This window comes from Alexandromys fortis, unplaced genomic scaffold (assembly GCF_014885135.2).
Source record: "Alexandromys fortis isolate MF-2015 unplaced genomic scaffold, M_Fortis_MF-2015_v1.1 scaffold_143, whole genome shotgun sequence".
Taxonomy (NCBI): Eukaryota; Metazoa; Chordata; class Mammalia; order Rodentia; family Cricetidae; genus Alexandromys; species Alexandromys fortis.
The window spans coordinates 214,807-238,987 of NW_026068044.1; the positions used below are offsets into that span (position 1 = coordinate 214,807).

The window sequence follows — 24,181 nt, forward strand, 5'->3', positions numbered from 1 at the left end:
TATACAGAGTTACGAACAAACTTTAAGAACTGCTCAAAAATATCTGTTAAAAATCTTAAATATATTTATGTCAATCTCATTTTCCATTCCAAGTAAAAAATGAAGTAGGTTTTCCCAATAAATCATATAAAACAATGCTTGTATATAGTGCACAGTAAATTCAAACCACATTTTCTGAGAAGGAAATTAAGTTTTATAATCAGCATTTTAAGTAGTAATTCCTTTTAGGCTAAAATGACTTGGGAACACGGTTAGCATACATTGTATTTAAGGTTCATGGTCGAGTTACCTTAAAATAATGAGAAATAGGAAGAATGGTTTGTGACATGGTAGGTAGGGACTATGGGCACTATGGGGACACAGGGTCCCCGAGAATGGGGCCTTATAAGACTCGGGTTCAGAAGTGGATTCACATTCTTCAAAGGAGTGAGGAAATTCTTTGTAAAATGGTTGTAAATTAAAATGTGCTGTTTAAAACACACAAATAAAACAAATGCCAAAGAATTCCTCAAGTGGATTCAGTTTGTTATTAACGACTACAAAGAGACTAAACTAGTTCCGCAGGATGGCTAAGCAGGTGGAGTGCTTGCTGAGGGAGCCTGACCACCTGAGTGCAATCCCTGGAGCCTGTGTAGAGCAGAGAGGACTGATCCCGCTGTCCTCTGCCCTCCACAAGTGTGCACTGTAGCACCAGCACCACACACACACACACACACGCACACACACACCCCTCTTACACAGGTCGCTCTCCTTATTGTACTAAATGTTTCATAAACAACACACTATTTTCAAGTCACTGCACTCAAAACAACACACACTATCTGAGAGCTTCCCCAACCTGAAGCATAAGCAGATTTAGCTAAGGATCATCACTCTGTTCCTTTTGCTCAGATGAAACAACTGGAGTTTCTCAAGCTGTTCACACCGCACCGCACCACACACACACATACTACCTTTTAGGGAAATAGAGAGCTGCCACTTCAGGCTCAAGAGCCTTTAAGTCATCAAGGTAAATGTCGTCAGGTCCCTGGTGCTGACTTCTTTTGTGGACACCTGTTATTAAAAGAAAAACACACCAGAGGTAAGAATTTGTTCTCTATTTACCAACTCTGCAATAGCACGAAGTTTTCTAAACAGAATGGGCCACTATCCGCCTAAAGCAAGGTGTTCCTGCCTTGCCCTTGTCCTCACTTTGTGCCCTGTTTCCTTCTTTCTCTGTGTGTCTGTCAACAGTACTTTAGTTCTACAGAGAATATACTTGGGTGGCATGTCCTGGGGTCTTTAAGGGAGAAATGTCACAATGTCTAGAACTTGCTGTTTGTGAGTCAGGAGATGGCAAGGAGACACAGCTGTGCACTGCACCACATAAGGATACTTCAGTGGATGCACATATAATGGTGGTACCTAGGAGTGTCTTAGGGTAACATACCATGTCTGTAATGATGGTGGAGTAAATGAACCTATGGCATCACTAGTCCTGTTAGTATAGCAATCTATACTAACATAAATGTACATGATATAATGCTTGATAATGATGAAAGTGACTTGTTTATTTATTTACTATTAGTTTAGGGCACACTCCCATATACCTACTGAAATCTAAAACAGTATGTCATCCTGGCACGGTTCCTGCATCTCCTGACTGCACCAAGAGGACAAGTCGACTGATTTACACTGTGTAAAAAACAATACTAAGTTGCTTGATGACATACTTCTCAGACAACATCTAAGTGATGTACCACGGTATGTATAAAACTTTCATAATCAAGTTCGGGGGGGGGGGAGGGCGGTAAAGAGAATAAAGAGACTAAAGCTAGGAAATGGTAGGAATCTTTCTCCTAACCCTGTGAATTCCTACAGTGTCTTAGACCAAACCAAAGCATCTACCATACAAGACCTGGTCATGCCCCTTAACAGTTCTTACATCAGAACACTTGGTGTACATTTCTGAGAGAGTCACTGTCAGCTAGTCATCAGATTTGGTCACAGATCCCCTTGACAGCCACAGTCTTACTTTTGACAACTCATTTATGAATGATCTGGGTCTGTATCAGTTTGTCAACACGGAATGTCCCATGCCCCTTTCCTTCTTGTCTTCAAAGTGAAGCAGGCACTCAGCTAATAAGACAGGCGGCTTTAGGTAAGGTTTTACTTCCTTAGACAAAGGCTCCAAGTCAGCATTCAATGTGTGTAGTTTCTGACTCTTACTGAGACAATTGATACAGAGTAAGGAGTTGTGACAAGGGCTGGGCTCATCCACAACAATTTAGGAGGGAAATTAGTGAAAGAAAGCACCAATAAGTGGACACTTAAAAATATTTCTATTTTAGGTGTATGGTGTTTTGCCTGATATATGGCCATGTGCTTGGTGCCCAGAGACCAGAAGAGAGCACGGAGTCCCCTGGAACTGGAATCACAGATGATTGTTAGCTGCCATGTAGATGCTGGGAATCAAACCTAGGTCACTCAAAGTGCAGCCAGTATTCTTAACCACCACCACCTCTCCAACCTCCCGTAGCTATTTATTTTTAAACCATACGAAACCTACAAAATTTTCCTTTAGCTAAGCAGATGTCTGAGAAAATATTTTTTTCTCCATTCTACTTTTACTTTTATTTAAGCAAAAGGCCATTTAAGATTTTACTCACTAGCATATTTAGTTAATAATCAAAGACAGCACATGAATCTTGGTAGAACCTTAGTTTAAAAGCATAGCACAGGCTGGGCGGTGGTGGCACACGCCTTTAAATTCCAACACTTGGGAGGCAGAGGCAGGTGGATCTCTGTGAGTTCGAGACCAGTCTGGTCTACAAGAGCTAGTTCCAGGACAGGCTCCAAAGCTACAGAGAAACCCTGTCTCAAAAAAAAAAAAACAAAAAAACAAAAAAACAAAACAAAAACAAAAGCATAGCACAGATACTGAGTGTACCTGGGGAATATACATATGATTTCTTCACACCGACAGTGGACTGTCACTGTACTCACCAACTGATTAGAACACAATTCATTTACTTTCTTAGTAAGTACTTCTTAGAGGTCCACGGAGTATTGACTCAGAAACTAACAGAAGGATGCTTACCACCTTGTTCGGAATTTAGAGAGTAAGAGAAGTAAGAGACCACATGGGTAAGTCATCTCAATGAAGTGTGGGACATGTTCTGACTGGAGATCACAGTATGTGAGACACTGAAATAATACACCACCCACTGATGCTGTGTGATGTCAAGCACACAATTACCTTTCTTCTTTGTTGGTGAGTCTACTTTAGCAGCTGGTTTGGATTCTGAGGGAGCTTCTATTGAGGATGGACTGGGAACATGGTCTGCATCTAACATAGATGAAGTCTGAGGAGCCTCGAGAGGCAGTTCAGGAAGTTGAGCAGAAGCTGCATCACTCAGCTGCTTACACAGGGCTCTGGGTTTGGGTTTCACTATGGTACAGATAGTATCTTCAACAGTAACGTCCTTCTCGACTTCTCTTATGAGGCTGTCTTCACTGGGAATGACCCTAAAATGAGTGTTTTCCGACGGTGTAATTGTAGCCGTCCTTGGATGACAATCGTATCTTTCTCTTTTGCTGACCTGAAATATGAAATTGTTTAAAAATGCTCATCTTGAGGGACACAGCTCACAGCACACATGAAAACTTCATTCACGACCCCACTGCTCCTTAAGGCAACTTAAAGCACTCAGTCATATGAACAGGTCAATTTCTGTTTTTACAAAACTGAATTCAACATGGGATTTAAATGATTTTCTTCCAAGAAATGGATCTTTCAGTACATTATTCCCTCATCGTGAGCAGCTGAAAAGTCTATGAACCTCCTCCTGCCCACTGTCTAGAGCACAGCAGGCAAACCTTCACCAGCTGAGTTAGATCCTACCCTAACTTTCGGGATTTAATTTTTCAGTGGGGAAACTCTAGTTTCTTTCAGGTATCTTTAAATTTTTTAATCAGCATTATTTGTTATATGTAGAAACACAAAAGATATTATTGTATTAAGCTATAAGTAAGTGTACAGTGGAAATTTTATAAAGAAATGTTAATTTCTATTTATCTTTCAACCACAAGAGGGCAATGCCATCATTGTGCTCTGAGCTCAATAAGAAATTGCTTCCTTTGTTTAACAGCAAAGGCTCTTTACTGGTGTTTACTCATCATGTGGGAGTCCCCTCTGTGTGCTGCTTACAGTGGTTAATAAATAAAGAAATTGCCATGGCCTGATAGGGCAGAACTTAGGTAGGCGGAGAAGACAGAACTGAATTCTGGGAGGAAGAAAGCAGAGTCAGAGGGATGCCATGGAACCGTGGCTGGAGGTAGATGTGCTGAAACTTTTCTGGTAGGCCACAACACCTCGTGGTGATATAGAGATTGTCAGAAATGGGTTACATAAAGATGTAGGAGTTACCCAATAAGAAGCCAGAGCTAATGGGCCAAGCAGTTTTAATTAATACAGTTTCTGTGTGGTTACTTCGGGGGCTAAGCTAGCTGGGCGGCTGGGATGAACAAGTGGCCTCCTTGCAACATACTCAGACACATCCTAGTCTTTCCAGGAAGTCCCAGTACCTTGGTAGACTCTGGGAACCCGCCCCAAGTCCATTCCATGTGAGACTCAGATCTGAGCAGGCTCTCGGCAGGCTTCACCTCCAACTCTGAATCACTCTTAGGACACATTGCCTGGGAATAAGTGCTGCAAACACACAAGAACAAAGAAAAACAAGGCTCAGTCTCACTGAGACTCGCAGTGTGTAGAGAAAAGTAAATATAAGTTGAATATGTCAACTACAAGTACAGACACTCCACTGAGGGAAACATCAGTTGCTCATTCCACCTGAGTTCTTTAGTAAAATAAAAATGACAGTAAGTGATAATTAAGAACTTTCCAGGTCTCCTGTAGGCCCTCCATAATGTTTGCTTCTCACAAGAAACCAATGATTCAGATAAATTTGTAAGACAGAAAACACACAGGAAGGTACGATTAATAATCAGTTAACATGGGCTGCAGAAATGGCTCAGTGGTAAAGAACTGGGGAACCTGGGTCCAGTTCCCAGGAATCCCATGGCAGCTCACAATCATCTGCTAACTGTAATCACCTGTAACTAACTTCCTAGGGGGATCCAACTTCCTATTCTGGTTTCTGTAGGCGCCATGCATGCATACGGTGCACAGACATACATGTAGACAAAACAATTTTATGCATAAAATACATAAACTTAAAAAATCATTTAAAATCTGAAGGTTTGATCACAGAAAATGAACAGTATGACCACACATTCTTTCATTACATTATTTATTTGACACCAAATAATAGAATTTAACAGTAGGCAGAGCAAATTCTATGCTAATTATTCAGATTTACAACTAGCAAACACCATCAGAATAAGATTAAATTTAGGAACAAAAATGGTTGTTGAAAACAGTTCACATTCATGTTAAATTTACCTGATGGTTACTCTACTATTCTATAAACAGAAAGTGTTATTACTATCAAATAACATAAAAGCTACTAATATGCACCCCCCCTTCCCTTAGGAAAACAGAAATTCCAGAGCTACTCACGTTTCTAATGGGGACCAATCGCCATCAGATAAGGGATAGTGATCCCCGGAATGGAAGAGTGGAGGCTCCTTATAGTCTTCTTCCTTTAAGGAAGCATTTGAAGATCCTCTGCGAAAGGGGAAAAACAGAGCAAAACCCAGAGAGGTAGGAATGATTTAAAGTCAGCTTTAAAATGGGTACCAACAAGTCTCTTATCAACAGAAGGCCACACGATTAGCAGCATCTTCAGGAAAAGGCTAGCATGATTAAGGAGGTATGACCAAAGCCACTACCATATAACAGGAGGATAGCCAGTTATAGAACACTCACGCCCCAGTAGTGTGTTGAATGTTAAGAGGAATCACACCACTTAATTGGATGGGCTAAAAGCACAGAAAGAAAACTGCCATTTGTTCTTCAACCACTATCACACGGATGTCCTTCCAGGGCTTGGGTCCAGCGCTCAGTCAAACAGGTGGAGAAAATTCTATCTTAAGTGAGATAAAAATGCACATTCTGCCTTAAACTGCTACCTTGAAATTTCAGGTGGTTCTGATTTGAAAAGTGTTACAGGTTTTGAGTACTTCTACTAACTGGTATGTAAGTGGTGATCAGAAACTCCCACTTAAACGGAAACTCCTTTAACTTATAAACTCAAAACAAAACTCTGTTTCCCAGGAAAAGGTCTGATACCAAATATAAGAACCTGAGAAGGGATGCCAGGTGTATTGGTATATACCAATCCCAGTACTCAGGAACTGGAAGCAGAAGGATTATGAGTCTGAGGCCAACCTGTGCTCTACAGTGAGACCCTGTGGAAGGAGGGGGAAGCAGAAAAGAATGGGGGATAAGGAAGAGAATGGGATAGGAAGGGAAGGAAAGGGGAGGAGGGAGGGATGGGGCAGGCAGTGAAGGAAGGGGAGAGGAGGGCATAGAAGACAGGAATAGAGAGAAAGGGGGAGGGAAAGAAAGGGAAAAGGAGGGGAAGTGGACGGGGAGGGGAGAGGGAGAGAATGAGGGAGAGGAGGACAAAGGGGCAGGGAAGGTGCAGAGGAAGGGGAGGGGGAAAGACCCTAGGGTTGGGAAGCTACACAACTGGACTATAATGCTCCCACTTGAATCTGCGCACTCCCAGCAAATTGCTCAGTAAGAGCCGACAGTCTCTTTTCTGAAACGTACTCAATGGAACGAGGCACGCCTCCAGAATGTCCCGAAGAGCACTAGCAGCACAGATCTGACAGTAAGTGGGATGCGATGCTTCCTTCACTGATCCCGCAATAAACAGTTGGGTGAGGAGGGCATCAGACTCACACTACACACCTTCAAGAGTAGCAGCAGCTACTAGCTGCCTTGGGGCTCTACTGGGTGCACAAGCCCCTGTCCAGACTGGGAACCTTACCTTGCTGTCTGGGCTCCCTTCTCATCATCAGAGCTCACACCCACATCACATACGTCTTCTGCGACAGGAGAAGCCGCCTGTTCCTCCTTCCTATTGTCCTGTTTGCACTTCTTTCTCCTTCGTTTCTTCTTTTTCACAGAACTTGGAGCGAAAACTGTCTCTGTTTCCAAGGTGTGAGAAGTATCTGGGCTCTGAGATGGCATTTCATCTCTGCTTGACTTCACCAAAGGGGTGTCAATATCTTTAAAGAACTGGTCTTCAGTAGGAATTGGCGAAGTGGCAAGATAAGCCGGTAGTTTCTCCTTAAAGAATAAAAGAAAAGTTATCTACAACAAACTGGACAGTTATCAAAACAATAATTATTTCTCAAGTATATAACTTTTCACAGGGGTAAGAGGGCATAGTCTGTAAAGGTAGACTTAAATAAACGTGAGTTCATTTCAGTATGTAACTGAGTCTTTGTCAGAACCGCACAGAAGATGAAAAGCCTGCAATTAAATTCTGAGCCGATTAGTTAGGCGGTGGGGGAGCACACCTTAAGTACTCCCAGTACTTTAGAAGAAGGCAGAGGCAAGAGTGTCTCCTTGGGTTCAAGGCCAGTCTAGTCTATGTAGCTGAGTTCCAGGACAGCCAGGGCTATACAAAGAAACCCTATCCTGAAAAACAAAAACAACAAAAAGAATCTGAGCCGATTAGATTCTGTACAAAGAGCTATCAAAGTGGCAGCAGTGTGCTGAGTATTACAAGGACTGACGCAATGGTAAGAGCCTGGTGAAGCAGAGGCCAAGGCCAAGACCACGTCTGACAAGGGCAGCTGGGAAGGATTTAGAGCCCAGTGAACGGAGAGTGAGGAAGTGATCAGGACAGAGGCAACCACCGACAATGGAGGAGATCAGAGCACTTTGATCCAAGTATCCTCTTAGGAACTCAGGAAGAAAAGGCAGCCTGATATTCAGAATAATTAAACTTTTCAACTTAATACTGAATAAATTAAATCTAGTGAACTTCTCATCACTTATTTCAATCAGCAGAAAGGAGAGGTAAACAAGCACAAATTAACTGGCCCATTGCGGGCAGGTGGTCCTGGCTGGTATAGGAAAATAAGCCGTAAGGAACACGCTGGTACGCAGCGATTCTCCATGGCCTCTGCCTCAGTTTCCGCCTCCAGGTCCTGCTCCAACCTCTCTTAATGAAGTAAGCTGTAGGGTGAACTTCATGGTTCATACAACAGAAACATAATTAAGACATCTACCAATAAGACGATTCGATAAACCAGGCAAATCTACACCTTGGAAACCGTTAAAAAGAGGGGTTGTTTCGGAATTGCTGACTGAAAAGGAATGTTGATAATGGTCAAAAAGTCAGATAAACAAAAACTAAACAGCACCTACGGGGGTGGGGGGTGTAGCGGGGGTGGGGTGTAGGGGGGGGGAGAGCAGAGGAAGGAGGTTCTCTGTGAGTTCAAGGCCAGCCTGACCTACCAGGGCTAGTTCCAGGCACAGGCCCCAAAGCTACAGAAAAATCCTGTCTCAAAAATCCAAACAAAACAAAACAACTCCACCACCTAATAGGGTTTTTGTTAACTTTTAATCCCCTTTAAAAGCAGGTCTTGGGCTGGAGAGATGGCTCAGCGGTTAAGAGCATTGCCTGCTCTTCCAGAGGTCCCAAGTTCAATTCCCAGCCACCACATAGTGGCTTACAACCATCTGTAATGAGGTCTAGTGCCTTCTTCTGGCCTGCAGGCATACACACAGACAGAATACTGTATACAAAATAAATAAATGTTTTAAAAAAAAAAAGCAGGTCTTATTTTATTATTTATTCATAGAATAGTAATTCTAATATTTGTAGGATGAATTGGGACTTTTTTTACTGTATTATTTTTATTATAAAGAGGCCTTTAGTATGTAGCTCTGGCTGTCTTAGAATTTACAATTGTGCAGGAAAATCTGGTCTATTTAGTCACATATGAAACAGAGAAAGTTTTGCAAAGTTGATGCTCTTTGAGTTGACCTTGCTAAAGCAGGCTCTAAACAGACCTGCTGGCAGGCCCTGTAGCAGGCAAAGGATCACTGGTTTACATAATGATCGTCAGTGATAGGGCCTACACCTGATCTTCAGAAACATCAAAACGATTGTGCTTCTGATGCCTTACTCTGCTCTTTGCCTTTGCTTCTGAGGAGGTGAAATTGTGTTTATTATAAATGCAAACGAGGTAATAAAACACCAGTAAGATGTCCAGGAAGACAAGAGGATAAGGTTCCTTTGTAAGTTGCACTACCTTAGGGCTACCCCACAGAACAGTGCCAACACTGGAGCTCTTTCCCAAGCTCAGAAAAAAACGCAACCAAAATAATTGTGTTTTGCTATTTTTTTTTTTTTTTTTTTTTTTTTTTTTTTTGGTTTTTCGAGACAGGGTTTCTCTGTTGTTTTTGATCCTGTCCTGGAACTAGCTCTGTAGACCAGGCTGGTCTCGAACTCACAGAGATCCGCCTGCCTCTGCCTCCCGAGTGCTGGGATTAAAGGCGTGCGCCACCACCGCCCGGCTGCTATTTGTTATTTTTGTTGTCATTTTTCTCTTTGTGAATTCACAACATCAAATTAGTAGTTCATCTTCAAACCCCCAAAGTCTCTGTATCCAAATAACTTGAAGCTTCTTATTTTTGCTTTAAGATTTAATTTCTTATGGAAAAAGATAGTGATGCTTCTACAGGGTTTTTAAAAAGAGCCATATTGACTACATCAAGAAGAGCTTGTTCCTGTTCCCACTCAGGAACACCCAGACTGCACAAGGACATGGGGCTGGTACAGATGAGCTGTCTTATAGAAGTCACATGTACACTAATATGCAAGATGACATAGGCCAATTAATTTAACTCTTGACATCATAATTCAGTGGCTCTTAAGGTCATGGGTATAGTATTCCTAACCAAACAAAAGAATCACTAAAAAAAAAAACCTTATTACTATGGGGGGGGGGGCAGGTGGGTGGCACAGCATCACTACGGCATCAGAGGACAACTTTCTGGAGAAGCTCTCTCCTTCCATCTTTATATGGCTCTAGATACCAAACTCACGTTGTCACATTGCCTATCTGGAATGTGTCTTTACCGGCTGAGCTATCTCTCTGGCCCTGTAAACATGTCTTCCGAATCTAAAGGTCACTTATGTACATACTCACACACAGTTTAAGAGATCCATCTCGAGGCAGAGCTGAATGAATTCAAGTCAAGTCATAAGCTTTAGCGAACATGAAGAAGGAAAGCCCTTTGATACTAGACAGTCTCCAAACCCTGAAAGGTGGTATGAGCTTTTTCTGGGTTTAGTACAACATGTAAAGAAAGCCTGTTAGGCAATACCAATCATCCACACAAGCATGGGAAGAGCTGAGCAGTTGTTCTGAGACGTGTTCTAGAAGCCGGCACAATGTGCACAGGGGCCGCGACCTTCGAGACTTACATATTCTTCTTCAGTCTCCTCCACAAAGAAGGCTTCTCCATTATCACCCAATTTCATATGAAGATCCACCGCACTGCCGTTGATCTCTATATCAATCTAGGGAGGAAACACACACAATTCAGCACAAAGAACCTTTCATCTAGGCTAACCTAAACCTCAATTCTTGGCTCACACGCCAAATGCAGCACTGGGTTTCTAGAGATATAGCTCAGAGAAACACTGTTACCAGCCCCAGAGTCCACCCCTGAAAGAAATAAACTTGGGTACTGGGAGAGAATCAAAAGAAATGTTTTCACAGCACTTTAAAACTTATTGCTTAGTCTCTAGGTTTTCTTTTCTTTCTCTCTTTGGAGGACAGGGTTCTGCTAAATTGCCTATCCTGCTGTTGAACTCACAAAATTCAGGCTTAGATTTTTCAAGTGCTGCAGTTACAAGTCTGAGCCACCACGCCCAGCTTAACCTGCCGAATATTGCAAAATGTGAGAAATATTGTTAACAAACATTTCTGTGTTTCCCAAGTTATAGACAGCATATTAGGGCCTGTCTCACAGAATTCAAACATTAAAATGTTTCAATACCCTCGTATTGAGCTTTGTGTGAATTCCCTGCTAGGGTTTTTATCCCAGGTCCCTATGCAACAAGAGATGCTGTAAGGACCAACGAGCGGTCACTGGTCTTCTGCGAAGTCTGCTGGTGACTGGCACTGCGTTTTGTTATTCAATTCAGCCACAGAGCAAAGCTAGGAGGCATGTGGTTATAGATATCTAACTTTTGTATATGTGCGTACATGTATGTATATCTTTGTGTATGTGTGGGTGCATATGCACATGTGTGTGCATGGAAGTCAGAGATCAAACTCAGGCTGTGAGTCCTTTAGGCACTGTTCATCTTTCTTGAGACAGGGCCTCTCACTGGAACCTGGGCTTGCCTGATTAGGGCAGGCTGGCTAGGCAGAAAGCCTAGGAATCTGCTTGTCTGTCTCCCCAGAGCTGATACCAACAAGCACATGCTACCACGCCCAGTACTTACACTGGTTCTGGGGAATCAAACTTGGCTCCACGTGCTTGTAGAACAAGCACATCACTGACTGAACCGTGTCTCCAGACCTCATGTAACAGTTTATAAAAATGAACAATTCAAGGAGGAAACTATTGGCCAAGATAGAAAACATGGGGGAAAAAAAAGAACGGATAGCGATGTAAGAAAAATTCAGCTTTCCCAAGGTCTCACCTGGAAAGTGAGTCCACAACCTCCCAAATGCAGAGTTGTGGAGCCCAGGCCCAATGTATACACAAACTCTTGCACTCAGGGAGCATTGCAGAAAGAGGGGCAGGGAGATTGTAAGAGCCAAAGGATCAGGGAGTCTGTTGTTTGATTGTGCTTCCTAGGAATGTTAGAGGTGACATGAGTCTCACCAGCCAAGATGAACAAAGACAACAACACTGTACTATGTGTACATGCTAATGTGGATGTGGGCGGGGAGACGAGAGGCTTCAACCTGAAACAGACACCTACAGGCAACTATGGACGCTAAGTGTGAGAAAGTCTTCTCCAGACTTATCATGATCTGTCCTGAAAATATACACACAAATAACATTATACAGACTGTTTCAGATCTCTCTCTCTCTCTCTCTCTCTCTCTCTCTCTCTCTCTCTCTCTCTCTCTCTCTCACACACACACACACACACACACACACACACACACACACACACACACGTATTTAACAATTAATGAATAAAGAATCAAGAATCAGCCAGGCAGTGGTGGCACCATGTCTCTAATCCCAGTACTCAGGAAGCACAGGCATGCAGATTTGAGTTTGAGGCCAGCCTGTAGTTTATTTTTTCCCTCTATTCTCTCGGTGGTGGTGGGGCACCCAGTTCCCTAATAATCACATGGAAACTTATTCTTTTTATGAATGCCTAGCATTAGTTTGGCTTGTTTCTAGCCAGCTTTTCTTAACTTAAATGATCCCATCTACCTTCTGTCTCCGGGCTTTTATCTTTCTCTATTCCATATACTTTTCTTTCTTACTGTATGGCTTGTTGTGTGATTGTCCCTGATGTCCTTTTCAATCCGTCTCTTTTTCTCCTCCTACTTAATCTCCCTGCTTGGCCGCCTCGGCTAACCTTTCTCCTGCCTAGTTATTGGCTGTTCAGCTCCTTACTAGACCAATCAGGTGTTTTAGACAGGCAAAGTAACACAGGCTTACAGAGTTAAAAGAATGCAACATAAAAGAATGCAACACATCTTTACATCATTAAACAAATGTTCCACAGCATAAACAAATGAAACACATCTTAAACTAATATTCCACAACACCAGCCTAGTCTATAGAGCAAGGTCCTGGACAGCCAAAGAAACCCTGTCTTGAAAAATCAAAAGGAAAAATAAGTTATGAATCTGAAAGAAAGCCAGGATGGGTATCGGGGAGTGTTTGGAAGGAGGAAATGATGTTACTTATAATTTCAAAACAGAAAATATAAAAAAAGAGAAATTCAAATGAAATTTGAACATTACAGGAGAAACAGCTCACTACAGGAACCATAAGCTTGGGTGAAATATGCGCGCGTGTGCCTACATCTAGACTGGGTTCCTGATTTGCCAGCTGAGACATCTTAGAAGTAATGAGAAAAACCTGTGGTCAGATTATTGCTTTTAAATACTAATTAAGTTAAAAGCAACCAGAGCGCTTTGGACACGTAAAATGAATGACTCTAAGGCCGCAGCAGGGAAGAGTTTCCTAGACTACCATATGGAAGAAGGAAACAAATGTGTCAGTTTAAATAACTAAAATATAAGGATAAGGCAAAACCTATATTGTAAAACTAATACTATGGATTCACATGGAGAGCAACTGAGTAACTGAAAAATAGACATGAAGATAAAAGATGGCCCTTAATATAAAATTTAAATTAAGAACTGGAATAAGAAAGGTAAAGATAAATCACAGGTACACACATTAATAATTCTGTAGATAAATTTTAACAATGTACACTAAAATTTATGGGTTGAACAATTATGGGAAATGTGAATATTTGTGTAGTAAGCCAAATGAGGAGAAAAACCGAACATTTTCCTACAAGGGGCTTTGTGGTGGAGCGACCCTAGCAGACACCGGGAACCAGGGATTCACGCAGCGCAGATGAGTGTGCTTTACAAGAGTAAGCATCATTCCGAACTGATATTTCAAATAGCAATCTCCACAAAGGCCTCTGTGTCCCTCTATTCCTTACTGGACAGTCACAGGGAAGGACTGAGGAGCATCAAGGACATGCAGTTCAAGGTCAACACTGGAAAGGACAGTGGAATCCGGGTGATGGCTCTGGTTGACAGCGTATGCTGGCACACATTTCTGGTCTTGGCACAGTACAATGGCCATATGAAGTACTAACTTTAAGGAGAATATATTAGGCAGAGGAAACTTTTAATTTTTATTTCTTAAAATTGTTATATTTATTTCTGAATATTGGAGGTTTAAGAACAACTTCCTGGAGTTGGTTCTTTTCTGTCACCAGGTTCTGCGGACTGAACTTAGGCCATCACACTTGAATGACAAGCACTGTCACTACTGACCATTCTCACCCACCTAAAAGAGATGCAGCAGTCAGCCAGATGCAGAGGAAGCAAGATGAGAATGCCTCACTGAGAAAAGGTACCAAGTCATATGGCTAAACAAAGATAAGAATATGGCTAACTTAAGTTGCAAGAGCTAGTTAATAATAAGCCTGAGCTAACAGGCCAGTTTATAATTAATATAAGCCTCTGTGTGTTTCTCTGAGACTGAATGGCTGCAGGACCAGGCGGGACAGAAACTTCTGTCTACATCCAGGTGCAAACACCAGGACTTCTAAAGGAAGGATTTCTCCTGTGTCTGCTGAGCTAATGGAGGTAAGGTTGGAAGCGCTGGCTGCTCTCTGGCATAAAGAAAAACCCACTCAGAGGCAGCACTCTGAGGTGGGGAACCGAATTCTGGTAGCAATTTGAAACATTTCTAAAACAGCACTGACTGAAGTAGATGCCCCTGGACTTTGGCTTTTCTGCTTATGAGAACAGGAGGCAGTCTCTTATCACCCATGTTGGGGACAGTTTCAATACACTGGGTATTTTCCTTTGATAAATAACCATGATATCGACTTTATGAAAGGTCAACACAAAGTTTGTTTTCTTAAACTCTTGAGTTCTGAGATTAGTAGGAGTGCTGGTGTTCTATCAAACGCCAGCACATCATGGAAAATGACTGCCTCTCTAGATAGTACTTCTAACGTCCTTAGGATTTCAGGTCCATTTCTCAGCTGTAACCATGTCTGAAAATTTAGAGTCAGTTTGAAAAAAAATAAATAAATAGCTGACCCTACTCCCAAAAGACAACAGCCTAATACAACAACTAGTGCATCTTAACACAGACATGGCTTATGTTTTCCTGCCATAAGAAGGCTATTTTTTGATAAACAAAATGGACAGATTTCTTCCCTAATATCCCCCTGAGATTCTGGGATATAAAGGAAGAAACAGGACTGTGCCTGTGTATTATGCTCCTACAAGTACTGGGGTTTTTAACTTTGACTGGGTATTTAATAATGGAATTAACTGTGTGGCCTGGTAAAGAAATCAAACCCCATGAGAAGGCACGCAGAGAATGCACCCATCAGTTCCTCATCACTTCCAGAGGACACTGCTTAGACACCTCTGCTGCAGCTCTGCTCTGCAAGGCCAAAAGACGGAGGCAACCTATCAATTAGAAACCTGGTTCCAGGTGTGGTGGGGTGGAGTGTGGTTGGGAAGAATTTGCTGGGAAGATACGCAGAGAAATTTTACAAACAGATCCTTGGACACCCAATGAGAAACTTCAGGGCATGAATGAACGGTCTGAGTACCCCCAAATAGTTCCAATCTGAAAGCATTAATAGTGTCACTACAAACAAAACAAAGAAACCAACGGTTAATCCCAGTTTTTAATCTCAGCATTCTGAGGCAGAGGCAGGTGCACTCTGTGAGTTCAAGGCCAGCCTAGGCTTACAGAGTGAGTTCCAGGATAGCCAGAGCTACACAGAGAAACCCTGTCTCTAAAAACAAAACAAAACTACAAAGAAAACAAATATCAAGGCACTAACTATGGCTGGACAGTGCTGCCCTAGAGTGGAAGCTGCTAAGTCAGGAAGTAGAACTAACTGTAGCTGCTTTTGCTTTCCAAAGGTGATCAAGCAACGGCTGGTCTGCAAAGCATGGTGGAAAATAATTCTGTCACACTCAGAAAGGACTTTTTCATCACTCTTAACTTACACACGTTAGTGTTTAACACTTGCGTTTCCGCCTGTACCAGGAGGCGGGGCAGGGCTCTCACAGGGCTCCACAACCTTAGCGAGAGCAGCTGGCATTAGCCAGGTGGATAACGTGGGTGTGAAAAGTTGCCAACTACATACTCTGCAAGTTTTATAAATTAGCTCAATTTTAAAACTTACAACATACGCATTAAAACAACCTCCCTAGTTCCCGATACTCGAGGCAGGGAAAGGATATTGAAAAAAAAAAAAAACTAAAACAACATTCCCCCCACCCCCTCCCATAAAAGCAAAAGAGGAAAAACACAAACATTCAATTGGGGAATTAATTTCTTTTAAACAAGTATAATCTACACCTGATTACATGAGCTTAGTCTACTTACTCATAATCCGTATAATAGTATCCTTCCTACGTACCTATCTCCCTCCCTCCTTCCCAAACAACAATAGGTTCTCTCTCATATTTCTCAAATTCGCTTTGATCCTCACCTTGAGGTCCTTCTGCATCCATGTCCTCAGTGCTTAGGTAACAGGCACTGGCCACCATGTCTGACTTGTGCAGGGACAGTGACTTTGTGCACCTATGCAAATACTACACTGACTGAGCAGCTAGCTCTCTAACCTGCACTATTTTATTTTCAGAAAGTCTCTTTCTTTTATTAAGACTTTAATGTGAATGTGAACCATGGGGTACACGTGGGGTACAGGTGAGAATAACTTTCTAGTATGCTTTCTTGTTCCACCATGTGGTCTCAGGGGTTGAACTTGGGTCCTCAGGACTGATGGCAAAAGCTTTAACTCACTGAGTCTTCTTACTGCTCCTATACTATTTTAAAGTGCTGTCTTAAGTAAAGGAAATAATTTCGTTTTTGAAACAAGCCCAACTTCCTGGTTTGTACATAGCTTCAGTTTGGTTCTGAGTTTCAACATGTAGGATTATCTTCATAATTTCAGTTTCTTTCTCATTTGGAGAAGCTTCCTGTAACAGTCTTCTGAATTTACAAGCCACTTCAAAAGCAATGTTTCCTTACCACTTCTCCAATAGCATTTAAGTTAAAGAAGAAAGAGTAAGGAGGGGCAGCTCACCGGGACCACCCCTTTCCCGCCGGAAAGCAGGCTGGGCGCTGCACTTACCACCTTCTCCTTGGATCTCAGGACTCCCAGCTTCCCGAAGCGCACGTGAAAAGGTGAGCACTGGTAGGTGCCGTCCTGTTGTCGCACCACGACAACATCGATGCACCCAGACAACGTGGCTTGGTTAATGCCCTTGTAGAGTTCCTTTACAGTGACGAGCACCTGCCCAGCCAGCTGGCCCACATAATTCATGGTTTGAGACTGTAAGAAAATGAAGATGATGTCAGCACTGAGGTTGACAACTACTAACAATGACCAAAAAAAAAAAGTTTTAATTAAACACACACTTGTTTGCTATTCCGGGCCCATTCCTTTCCTGCTGCTGCTGCTGCTGCTGCTGTGGTCACACATCACTAGGACATCTGATTGGGAGCCTGCCTCTAGGTGGGGCCCGAGGCTGCGGAAGTTCCATTTCCTTTAACACTCCCAGGGTGGGGCCCACTGTCACCAGGGAGCCCACCTGTTCTATCTCCTTCCACCAACAGCTCAGGACCAGAAGAGAAGCAACTGAAGAGCAGTCACGGCTGCATTCTTGCCACGCACGGTGTTGGACCCTGCTGCATCCACTCTGACCACAGCAGCCAAGAAGAAAAGGCCCTGGTTATGCATACATCAAATACACAATTTTTAAATTTTTACTTTATCGAGACAGAGTCTCATTGTGTAGTCCTGGCTGACCCGAGACTAGAGAGATAGATTAGGTAGCTTTTGAGCTCACAGAGATCTGCCTTCCCCTGCCTCCTGAATGCTGGGATTAAAGGCTATGCCATCACGACTGGCCAATCTCTCTCCAGGGTCTCATTTTGTAGCCTAAACTGGCCTAGAACAAGGCCAAATAAAATCCTGTTTTAGCCTCTCAAATGCTGGGCTTACAGGTGTGTGCCACTGTATCTGACAGTAATTACTTCTTGAACAAAGAAAGAAAGAAAAAACTCAAATGAACTACCAATACATAAGCTAGACCAATCAATAAGCTAAAAGCATGCACTGTGTGTGGCAGAAACACTGCTCCATCAGAATACTCACAGATCATCTCTCTGTATCTCTTTCTTCTTCATCTTTTTGTTTATTTTCTTTGACATGGTTTCACTATGTAGCCCTGTGTGTCTGAAATTCACTCTGAGGACCCTACTGGTCTTGACTCAGAGATCCACTTGCCTCTGCCTCTTGATTTCCACCAGGCCCGACTGATTATACTTTTAAAAATTAGCCTTTCTCGATCAGAAGTTCAAGGACAGCCTGAACTATCTCCAAAACACCAAATAAACAAATGAATTAGCAAACTGTCTTCCTACTGTGAGACCAGTGTAGGTTGCAGAGTTTTAAGAAAGAACACAGCAAAACATCACAACCAGTGTCGTCTTCTCCCCAGTTCCTAGCAACCATTAATATGTTTTCTATTTCTGAAATGTCTGTCATTTTAGGAAGGAAGTCATATAAGTAGCATCATAAAATATGTAGTCTTTTAGGGCTGCCTTGTTTCCCTCATATTTTTTGAAGACTTATCCATATGGCCGTATCAATAACTCATTCAATTTTCCCGCTACATAGCATTTCATGGCATAAACTTATCATGAAAACAAAACACAACAAAACCAAACCAACCCCCTTTACTTGTTGAAGGACAGGTAGCTGTGCTTCTGGCTATTACAAAGAAGGCATACTTCTAAGTATCTGCTCACAGGTCTGTGTGAATATGCATTTTCATATTCTAGGGCAAATGCCTAGGACAACTGAGTGCCAACCAAGTGCAGGCTTAGCTGTTTGGATCTGTCCGACTACTACTTTCCAGGATTACACTGCCATTCACATTCCCACCAGCAGTGGGAGCTGGGAGGTGAAATTATCTGGCATCCTCACGATAGGTGGCATTACTGCTTACTCTAGCTTTAACCATATATAATGACTTGCATTTCTTTAATAGCTAATAATGCTGAACATTCTTTTCGTGTACTGCTCTGCCACTTGAGTGTCTGTCTACAGTTTGGAAGAGTCTTTGTCTCACTTAGAGGGAAATGAAATGCAGACCTTCGTTCCCACTTCTGTGGGCAAAGATTATCTCTAACCAGAACCGATGTGAAGTTCATTTGGAGGTCGTTCATCATATCACCTCTTTCCCAGGAAGTGCGTCTCTGCCACCTAGAATGCTCTGAGTTGCCCTGTTCTGTAAAGCACAAATGTTCAGGACATGCTCTTTTGCCTGTTGCAACATATTAGCTAGGTGGCACACAGAGTCAGTACTACATGACTGACCCAGGATGGCAATGCTAAAATGTTACAATTTGTAAAACAAACAATAAACCCTCACAGTATAGACCTTAAAAAAAGAAACTGAAAACAGCAAATTTTAAACATCAGCCATAAACCACCATGTTCTAAATGTAACAAGCTTACATCAACTAGCATACAATCCATAATTAAGTGCAACAACATCTATTCAGGACGATTTTAATTACTGTGGTTAAGAGCTGTGCTGTTATACATAAAGTAACTATTGTACAAAAGTTAGTTGCTAAATGTAGAAAAATACAGGCTGTCAAGAAACTCATTTTCTCTTGGACGACATGAAGCCATTGGGTTTATATTTTGTAGGCTGAGAAAACAAAAATATATGGAGGCCAGGGCCCTACCATGTACTACACCCCAGAAATGGCCAGGAGCAACCTGTCAGCTACACAATACATCTAATAACAGAACTTTCAGAGAGCTCTCTACACCCCAACGTAGACTATTTTGAGACAGGATTTCACTGTATGGTCTGGACTGTCCTGGAACTATGTAGACTAGGTTAGCCTCAAATTCACAGACCTGCCTCTGCTTTCAGAGTGCTAGGATCAGAGGTGTGCACCACCATGCCTGCAAATAAAATTTAAAAGATAAGGAAGCTCAAGGTCAGAGAAATAGGTGATGTTATAGGGTAGACACTTATGTGTGTCTCCTTCCCACCCCTACTCCATGTACTGAGGCCCTCACCTCTGAAGTGAAGGGATTTGGAGATGGGCCTTTGGCAGGTAACCAGGGTTAGGTGATCAGAAGTGTCTCACCCTCACTTGTGTCCTTATATACACAGAAAGACAGAGACAAGAGTCAGCATTCTCTTTTACCCTGCCACGTGAGGACAGAACAAGATATTGGCAAGTCTATAAAAAGGTGTCCCCCCCCAACACATACACTGAACCTCTCAGCAACTCAGCCTTGGACTTTAAGCCACACCAGATTTGTAATAAATGTCTATTGTGTAATCCACATTAGTTTAGGTCAGATGCTATCTATGACATTTTGTTCTAACCATCCTAAGTGTCTTCTTAAACAGCATATGTGGCAATCACTTCAGCTCCAAAATAGACAGTACCAGCTACAGAGACCACTTTCCCAAACAGCTCTACCTACTTACGATACACAAGAAGTCACACTAAACACTGCCACCCTCCAATGACACAACTGCATCTCTGATGGAGGAGGGTCATCTATTGGTTAAATAAAGAGACTGCCTTGGCCCTTTAATAGGACAGAAAATTAGGTAGGTGGAGAAGACAGAACAGAATGCTGGGAGGAAGAAGCTGAGTCAAACAGTCGCCATGATTCTCCCACTCGAGATAGACGCAGGTTAAGATCTTTCCTGGTAAGCCACACCTCGTGGTGCTACACAGATTATTAGAAATGGGTTAATCAAGATGTGAGAGTTAGCCAGTAAGAGGATAGAGCTAATGGGCCAAGCAGTGTTTAAAAGAATACAATTTGTGTGTTGTTATTTCGGGTGTAAAGCTGTCATGCGGGCGGCCGGGTGCCAGGAACGCAGCCCGCCGCTCCTTCTACACATGTCAGGGAGTTTTCTGAGCAGTCACAACTACATCTCACTCATCGTTCCGGCTGTGCACCCCTACTCTTTAAAGACTGACTCAGTCTGCTCTCACTTCTATGGCAACCTAGACACAAGGGTTCAGTAGCAACCTGAATCATAGATTAGTAGGACTGCCCAAGAGGACATATTGTTTGATGACTACTTAGTACTTTTTAAGATCAAACACACCTCATTCAATCTTTAAAAATAGGACATGGGTTTGCAAGGGCAGCATCATTCGTATTCTGTGAGCGAGACAGAGACAAGTTTGTGCCCTACTACTGTTCACTAAAACCAGTTCCACCTCAGCTCAGGGTCCCAAACTGTGTTCCTAAGGGCTGAGTTAACCTTGTAGGGCAAAAAGGGCCAGTCAAAGAAAACCCTGGCCCCAAGACCAGGGCCAAAGAACACACCTTGCCCCTAACCAATCAATCCCAGAGCACAAAAATCAACCGATTCCTGGGCATGAAATCCAACCAATCTCTGAACTTGTCTCAAGCTCAGGAATTAAAATCCTACTAATCCCCACCCTGAAAAAAGTTTCACCCCTAAGAAAACCTATATAAGCCCTGTACCGTTCAGTTTGGGGTTGCCCTTTTCCGCTCTGGCAGGGCAGCCAGCCTCCTGGAGCAGAGCGGAGTGGTGGGTGACACTTCCCCACAGCAGAGCAGTGCAGAACTGTGACGACCTCACGGGGGAAGCCTCCCCTGCTGGGGCAGAGTTGCTACCTGTGCATTAGGGAAACTGTCCCCACAGCAACAGTGCTGTTAGGATTCTGTTCCCTTCCAAGCTGGAGGTCATCCTTGGCTTCTGACTGCCAGGATCCCTTCCCTTCAGAGCTGTAACACATTAAATCCTGGCAGTTTTTCTCCAACCCAGGATAAATAAAGGTGAGAATAAGCTATGAATTTGATGATAACAGGGAGCAGTGGCAAGGGTGCCCAGAGCGTCATCTGCTGCAAGTTCCTCTCTGCCCTTTCCAGAACTGGCAGGGAAATCAAACCCCAGGGACTTGCCCACGTCTTGTAGGGACCTGACTTGAGTTTCATAAAATGTTTAGAGTATAAGCAGCTGGTACGGCAAGGACAGCAAAGGAGGAATGAGGTGACAAACTGAACAGAAAGGAGCGAGCACAGGCTGAGTCAACAGCAAGCAGCACCACAGGTAGCAGAGAGCTTGACAGAACATCTGGCCTCCTGAGAAGCTGCCTCCAAATAAGGGCCTCATTTTGCATTGCCATTTAGTCCCCACAATAAATGCTAGCTTATTTCTTCAATTTTCATTATTTTATAAAACAAGAAAAAGGAACAGCACAAGGATGATCCAAGTCTAGTTTACCACCACCCCACCCGACCACAAGGAGCACCACAGAACAGATGTCCATGAAGATCATTTAATCTGGAAGCAATATTGCACAAGAAATACAGGTTGCACACGTAAAATCTGCTGCTCTCAAACCCTCAAGCTTCTGCCTGCACAGCATAGTGTGGCTGAGTGGGGCTCTCTTGCAATAGGAAACATGTATTCCCTGTGCACAGCATCTAAGTTAAACCCAGTGTCTTCCAGTAACTTCCTGAACACAAAGTTCCCAAGACCAGCCCTTCTCTCACAATGGAAAAGGAAGTCTAAAAGAAGCCGTATCCAGGACAAGTCCTTCTATGTAAACCCTGCAGGTTTAACTTAGAAACTATTATGGATAGCAACTGTAATCCCTTTAAGAAACACATGAGATTTATAGTTGTTAACTAAACACCTGCTCTACCAGCTTGTTCCTGGAAAAAGCTAATTTTTATTCAATCAAAAAACCTGAGTACTCCCTTCATGCCAAGCCCTTAAGATTCAAAGAGAGCCCCTCCCCCCACAGAGCAGGCGTGGATCCACCAAGAGAACAGAACACCCTGTGACGTTGCTGTAGTGGTCTTGTTTTCCTTCTAACAGTCTGTATCAAACCATGAAAATTAGAAGGTAAGGCTCTGTCTGCACTGAGTCACACACCGGCTCCCCCCCCCCCTTACTGACTTTTTTTGTTTGTTTTCGAGAGAGGGTTTCTCTGTGTAACAGTCCTAGCTGTCCTGGAACTTGCACTTGTCGAGCAGGCTGGCCTTGAACTCCTAGAGAAACCTGCCTCTGCCTCCTGAGTGCTCGGATTAAAGGCGTGCACTGACTTTTAAGAAGATTAGAAAAGAGAAAAAAAAATATCTGCTTGGCAGAGTGAAAAAAGATTTCAGGATGAAAAAAGAAAAACCCAAGAAATAAATCCAAACTTGTTCTAGGTGTGGAAATAAATCTAAGGGGCTAAGTGGAGTGGGAAAAGAGGGGGTTCTGGCAGGTAGAGACAATAGCATGTGACAAAGGAATAGAGCTTGAAAGGCAAAAGTGAGATGGCACATGACCTCAGATCCAGGACCATTTAATCCCAAGGGTGCTGGGTGTGAGCTGGGCGATGGCAGCAGATTGTATTGGAGGATGAATCGGAAGAGAGAAGCCACAGCAACGTAAAGCAGGAGACGAGATCCAAGCATGGTGACTGCTGACACACACCCATAATCTCAGAACTCTGGAGGGAGGGGCGAGAAGATCAAGAGTTCTACGCTATTCTTGGGAGACGTGGTGAGTTTCAGGCCAGCATGGGCTACATGATGCTCTGCCTTTAAAACAACAACAAAGCAAAGCAAAAACAAAACAAACCATCAAACAAAAAACGGCCAGAAGATGGAACAGCTCTAATGTAGACTGGATATATCCACAGGGACTAGAACCTATGAGAGCTGATGCTGGCTCAGGGCAGATGCTAAGGGAAAGGATTATGACCTATCTAGACGGAGGCAGGAAAACACCCAGAACACAGCTGGGATGCAGTAAGATCGATGAATGACCCAATCTGATTAGATGGGCAAAAAAGGGGCAGATGTGGCCGGGAACTTCCTGTTAAGGTTTAACTTAAAGAATTACTATACCTGATCAAAATTCTTACCATTTATACTATTAATTTAAAGAATTACTATACATGATCAAAATCCTTACCATTCCAGTCGTTTTCTAAAATAGAACTTCCCTTCAATCACAAAAGCACTTAATGACTAATTAAGAAGGTAAACCAGGTTAGGGAGTCAGCCCCATGTGAGTGCCAAGAGTCTCTGCTAACCTTTGCTGCTTCTGCAATTAGTCTGTCATAAAACTGACAACAACATGTACAGCCTTAGGCACTGTTCTGTGCCTTTCTCACGGAGAGCTTTAGAATCCTGAGCTGTTGTCTGGGGCTCTAAGCACACCTCCTGGGAGAACAGGCTTTAGCCAGCTAGAGGTGCGCTTGAAGGATCTGTGCAGCCTTTTGCCCTCTCAGCATCTCTCCTAAATTTCTATTCACCTGGACTGTTTGCAGTCCGTTTCTAAAGTCTACCAAAGGGTATGCACATGCCCACACTGTTATAGCCGAGGTTTCAAAAGCCCAGGCCTCTGTTATATTCCCTTCAAAAACCAACTGGTAAAACTAGCATGCAAACAGCTCAATTGCAACTAGCAGAGG

General features: G+C 43.0%; 1 protein-coding gene across 3 annotated transcripts in view; it reads right to left on the reverse strand.

Moving 5' to 3' along the window:
• Lpin2 (lipin 2) overlaps positions 1 to 24,181 on the reverse strand; it is a 64,941-nt gene that overhangs the window by 13,856 nt on the left and 26,904 nt on the right. For all 3 annotated transcript variants that reach the window (XM_050166192.1, XM_050166194.1, XM_050166191.1), the window contains exons 2-8: positions 16,815 to 17,015; positions 10,398 to 10,493; positions 6,939 to 7,240; positions 5,561 to 5,668; positions 4,567 to 4,690; positions 3,239 to 3,581; positions 954 to 1,053 (exon numbers count right to left, since the gene is read on the reverse strand). In XM_050166192.1, coding sequence (XP_050022149.1) covers positions 954 to 1,053; positions 3,239 to 3,581; positions 4,567 to 4,690; positions 5,561 to 5,668; positions 6,939 to 7,240; positions 10,398 to 10,493; positions 16,815 to 17,006 — 1,265 coding nt within the window. In that variant the 5' untranslated portion in view covers positions 17,007 to 17,015. The remainder of the gene's footprint in view (positions 1 to 953; positions 1,054 to 3,238; positions 3,582 to 4,566; positions 4,691 to 5,560; positions 5,669 to 6,938; positions 7,241 to 10,397; positions 10,494 to 16,814; positions 17,016 to 24,181) is intronic.